Below are 6,000 nucleotides of genomic sequence, written 5' to 3' on the forward strand. Positions count from 1 at the left end.
TATTGGGTTGGAGCTCCTGACAGCATGGGTCTACTCTAAGGTCTGTGCTCATTTTAATGGCCTTGTCTCCACAGGGTGGGTTATTCAATCCGCTACTGCGACGAACAACCTCCGCTAAAAACTCACTGAAAAGAGCCCCTTCCACCCTATTTATTGAGCATGGCAAGGTGTTTCAGAGAAATAAGGTAAGTTTTGGCCTAAATATGGTCTGATAATCTGATGAGTAATATATTCTGAACATCACTCTGCCCCATTAAGACAACCATATGAAGACAATTAAATTGAGGAATGTAAGTCAAATTGCTAAATATAATTGTTACATTTAATGTACCGTGTGTTCTTTTTGTTTGTATTTTTTAGGAGTGGGAGACAAAGGCCTTTAATTGATACTGGTCATTCTGGTGACAATTACCTTGTACAGTACACATTCCCTGACTTATATGAAGAGTTTAATTTGCAAATGTTGTACTGTATATCCATTTTCAGAAATGTTGGTAAATTAGCTTTTATTGTTATGAAATTATGAAAGCGACTGGTTTGTTTTTTCACTATCTAATCATGGCATTGGGTGACAGAAATGGATTTGTTTCAAATCTATCACTTCATGGTTTCATTTCAGAGAGACAAATAATCATATTATTTTGCTAAATGTTATATATCCACCTTACTCTCAGAGAAATAAGTAGCATTGCTAGGTGACAGTAGTATTGCTTTGTGACGGGATCCCAATCCAAGATGGCAGCATGTCAAGTCATTTGTCTGTGACTAATAGTTTTTAACCTACTAATAACCTATTCATTTATGGTGGAGCAAATCTACACTTTCCTTGTTGTGTAGTGCAAATTATTAGTTTTGCTGGTGTAAAGATCACAGGTCTCCCTCAACTCGGATAATTTTTTATTGCTATTGGCACTTCCCTACTCAAAGTTTACCAAAGTAAACCTCTCTCTGCCTGGCCTGGGTTCTATCCTCTGCTTTCCCACAGCGAAGTGTCTCGTCCAAGCTGCTTCTATTTGCTCTCCACCTGGCTGTCAGTGGCAGCTCAACAATCCCCAACCCGTTCTCTCAATCGACCCCCACACCCAATTGGCTGTTATAGACCCCCCTCTGCTCTCTGTGATGCATTTTCCTCTCTGATGAACCTTATGTCTAAACTTATTTACAGTTAAATGATCTTGATTGGTGATCTCAACTGGTGTTGGTTAAAGCCGGTGTCTGATGTTTTTAAAATGTATTGTAATTCTATGAATCTTACCCAGTTGATTAACTCACCCACCCGTCGAAATCTCAAATGTCCACAGAAATCTACCCTGATTGATTTGATATTGACAAATGTTCCACATAAATATTCTGTGGTTGGTGTTTTCTGTAATGATTTAAGTTACCATTGTCCTGTTGTTGCTGTTAGAAATACTAAGGTTCATAAGACAAACCCATGCTTTATTTGTAAGATCAATTTTAAGAGTTTTAATGAGCAGGATTTCTTTCATGATTTGTTTGATTTTGACTGGAGCTTATTCCTGATGTGAAAACTGCCTGAATATTCTTTCATTGTGTTTTTTTCCAAATAGTAAACAAGTGTGCCCCATTCCGCAGGTTCAGAGTTAAAGGGCGAAATAATCCATGGTTTTCTTCTGAGCTGTCTTGTATTATTCACAAACATAATCTAGCCTGGTCTAAAGCAAGGAAATCATGTTCTGATGCTGATTGGCCTCTTTTTAGGCAGCTATGAAACAAGTGTTCTTCTCTTCTCAGGAAGGCCAAGTCTGAATATTTTATGTCTGTTACCACTGATAACCTGAATGACTGTCACGCCCTGACCTTAGAGATCCTTTTTATGTCTCTGTTTTGGTTTGGTCAGGGCGTGAGTTGGGGTGGGCATTCTGTTTTATGTTTTCTATTTATTTGTGTTTGGCCGGGTATGGTTCTCAATCAGGGACAGCTGTCTATCGTTGTCTCTGATTGGGAACCATACTTAGGTACCCTTTTCCCACCTGTGTGTGTGGGAGGTTGACTCTGTTTAGAGCACTTTGCTTGTGAGCTTCACGGTTTGTTTTGTTTGGCGTCATTTTGCTTAAAATAAAGAAAATGTACGTTCACTGAGCTGCACCTTGGTCCTCATCCTTTAACAGCCGTGACAATGACCCTAGAAAGTTTTGGAAGGCTATTAGGTGTAAGGTCTGGTAATGTTAATAAATTACTGTCATGTGTATTGAAGAACTCTGTTGCTGTATTTGACAAAACTGAAATGCTGAATCATTTCAATGAGCACTTTGTGTAATCTGGTAGGCTGTTTGATTCAGTATCCTCTTTCTCTGCACAAACCTATGTGGATGAAACGGTGAGAGCTGGTCAAACCTTTAGCTTTTTGCTATTCTCAGTGCAGTAGGTACATAAAGACCTCAAATCCTTAGATCCGAGAAAGCCTGCAGGTCCTGATCTTCTTGATCACTGCTTTTTAACTGGCAGCTGATTTCTGAACCACTGAACCATCTGTTAAATTTAACCCTGGAATATAATGAAATTCCAAAGAACTGGAAATCAGAATTTGTCCTACCACTTTTAAAAGGGGGAGATCCAACTCTTATACAATTATAGGCCCATCTCAAAGCTGTCACCCCTGGCGAAAATACTTGAAACCCTTGTTAGTGAACAGCTAAACTAGCTTTCATATACTAACTCTATTTTATCAATTTATCAATGCACAATTACAGCAGCCATGAAGGTTTTAAATGATATCTGTAACGGTTTTCTTGAGTCGAAGGAGAGGCGGACCAAAACGCAGCGTGGTGATTTCATGTTTGTTTTGAACAAACTACAAAACAATGAAATGTGAAAAACCAAAACAGCCCTATCTGGTGCAATCACAGAGACAGGAACAATCACCCACAAAACTCAACACCAAACAGGCTACCTAAATATGGTTCCCAATCAGAGACATTGACTAACACCTGCCTCTGATTGAGAACTATATCAGGCCAAACACAGAAACAGACAAACTAGACACACAACAGAATGCCCACTCAGATCACACCCTGACCAAACAAAACATAGAAACATACAAAGCAAACTACGGTCAGTCAGGGTGTGACAATATCACTGAAGCCCTTGACAAAAAACAGCACTGTGTCTAACTTTTTATTGATCTCTCCAAGGCTTTTGATACAGTTGATCATGCTATACCGAGGCAAAGATTGTCGAACGTAGGTCTTTCGGAGCATGCAGTTGCATGGTTTGCTAACTGTTTGTCTGATAGAACTCAGTGCACTCAAGTTGATGGGCTTATTTCTGTTAACTTGTCTGTCTGTAATGGTTTACCCCAGGGCTCTGTACTTGGTCCCCTTTTATTCACTTTTTATATAAATCATTTAGACAAAAATTAGCAACTTCACTTTTATGCTGATTATTATGTGATATACATCGTCTCTCACAAAAACTTTCCAGAACTTGCAAACTGCTTTTTATACTGTTCAACACACCTTGTGTTAATTGAAGCTTATCCTCAATGCTGACAAAACTAAACTAATGGTGTTTTCTAAAGCAAGAAATAGACTTCTGAACCTTTTACCTATTACTACCTGTCAGGGCAATGAGATTGAAGCTGTAACCTCATATACATATACTATTGTTCAAACGTTTGGGGTCACTTAAAAATGGCCTTGTTTTTGAAAGAAAAGTACATTTTTGGTCCATTAAAATAACATCAAATTGATCAGAAATACAGTGTAGACTTTGTTAATGTTGTAAATGACTATTGTAGCTGAAGACAGCCGATTAAAAAAAAAATGTTTTATCAGCAACCATCGCTCCTGTGTTCCAATAGCAAATTGGGTTAGTTAATCCAAGTTTATAATTTTAAAAGGGTAATTGATCATTAGAATACCCTTTTTCAATTATGCTAGCACAGCTGAAAACTGTTGTCCTGATTAAAGAAGCAATAAAACTGGCCTTCTTTAGAGTAGTTGAGTATCTGGAGCATCAGCATTTGTGGGTTCGATTACAGGCTCAAAATGGCCAGAAACAAATAACTTTCATCTGAAACTCATCAATCTATTCTTGTTCTGAGAAATGAAGGCTATTGCATGCGAGAAATTGCCAAGAAACGGAGGATCTCGTACAACGCTGTGTACTTCTCCCTTTCACAGAACAGCGCAAACTGGCCCTAACCAGAATAGAAAGAGGAGTGGGAGGCCCCAGTGCACAACTGAGCAAGAGTGATGGTTGCTGATAATGGACCTCTGAACGCCTATGTAGATATTCCATTAAAAATCAGGAGTTTCCAGTCAATGACAACATTAACAATGCCTACGCTGTATTTATGATCAATTTGATGTTATTTTAATGGACAAAAAATTAGCTTTTCTTTCAAAAACAAGGACATTTCTAAGTGACCCCACATTTTTGAATGGTAGTGTATATTGGAAATGTAATTGATGACAACCTATCTTTTAAATTGTATATTAAACAACTTCCAAAATTGAAGCTGAAGTTGGGATATTATTTTAGTTGGGATATTATTTTAAGGCCTGTTTTTTCTTTTGAAACCAGGAGGAGGCTAGTAAATCAGCTATATTTAGGCCTGTACTAGACTATGGTAATATTTTATATGTGAATGCTTCTGCTCAGTGTTTGAGATCAGTTGGCCCTCTTTACCACGGAGCATTGAGATTTATTTTAACCTGCAAAACCCTTACGCACCATTGCACTTTTATGTTCCAGGGTTGTCTGGCCTTCTCTAGTTAATCGTAGGCTCAGTCACTGGTATACTTTTATTTACAATGCCATTTTTGGGGTTACTACCATTTTTATGAGGGCATTTTTATTGATCAGAAATGGGATGGGTACTCTCTTCGTTCGCAGGACTAGCTGTTCCAAATGTCTGAACTGAATTTGGTAAAAGGGCTTTTATGTACTCTGCGCCATCGACTTGGAATGCCTTACAAAATCCTTTTAAACTGGAAGAACTTGTCCCGATTGGTGTTTTTAAATCATAGATAAAAAAAAAAAATTAAATTCACCTTTATTTAACCAGGTAGGCTAGTTGAGAACAAGTTCTCATTTGCAACTGCGACCTGGCCAAGATAAAGCATAATAAGTAAGGTTGATTGAGGTTGTTTCCTTGACCTGTCAATGTTTTTAATTTGCTGTTTTATGATTTTGTTAGACTCCTGTGAATTCTATGTTTTTTTTACTAGATTACTTTTAGTTTTTCATGTTGTCTGTCAGAATTTGTGTAATGACTTGGTGCTGCCTATCTTGGCCAGGACGCTCTTGAAAAAGAGATTTCAAATCTCAATGAGCCCTTCCTGGTTAAATAAAGGTTAAATAAAAAATCAAATGAAAATATTATTTTTTGTTTACAAATAATAATTCAATACAGTAATATGCGATCTGTGTGTAAATCACTTACATTTGAGTCATTTAGCAGATGTTCTTATCCAGAGTGACTTACAGTAAGTACATCCAACTTAAGATACAGTAGCTAGGTGAGACAACCACATATCACAGAGAAATATGCAGGATATGAATGTTCCATTCCAGCTAAATCATGGATATATAGCTTCTTACAAAAAATACAACGAATTCTAAAATCTATGAACAAATAATCTGAGAACAGTAATATTTTACACACAGATGAAGTGTGTGTGTCTCCAGATGAAGTGTGTGAGTCTCCAATTATCCACAAGGAATCATTTCTGATAAAAAAAACACAAATGTGAAAAATGTGTGGATATAGCATTTTGGAAATAAACTCTTCATACAGTATATTGCACTGAACATATGATTTATGTGCATGTAGATCATATACCAGGTTTAGTCTTTTATCATTTTTTTGGTGGGGGGTACTTTTTAATTGAATACATTGCTTGTTTGGGATCTTTCCCTATATGTTCCTCTTTTCTACCAAGCATGTTTGTCATCAGAAATGTCATCTCTCCTGATGATAATAAAATAACTGCCAAATATATCTGCCAAATCCCAAATGGAACCATATTCCCT

The 6,000-nt window shown here is 37.2% G+C and overlaps 1 protein-coding gene across 2 annotated transcripts in view; it reads left to right on the top strand.

The window, feature by feature from the left end:
* LOC112263447 (actin filament-associated protein 1-like 2) overlaps positions 1-1,591 on the top strand; it is a 40,015-nt gene extending 38,424 nt beyond the window's left edge. For both annotated transcript variants that reach the window (XM_024439689.2, XM_024439688.2), the window contains 2 exons: positions 75-185; positions 361-1,591. In XM_024439689.2, the coding sequence (XP_024295457.1) occupies positions 75-185; positions 361-387 (138 nt within the window). In that variant the 3' untranslated portion in view covers positions 388-1,591. The remainder of the gene's footprint in view (positions 1-74; positions 186-360) is intronic.
* The last annotated feature ends 4,409 nt before the right edge of the window (positions 1,592-6,000 follow it).

The sequence above is a fragment of the Oncorhynchus tshawytscha genome, linkage group LG28 (assembly GCF_018296145.1).
Source record: "Oncorhynchus tshawytscha isolate Ot180627B linkage group LG28, Otsh_v2.0, whole genome shotgun sequence".
Classification (NCBI taxonomy): domain Eukaryota; kingdom Metazoa; phylum Chordata; class Actinopteri; order Salmoniformes; family Salmonidae; genus Oncorhynchus; species Oncorhynchus tshawytscha.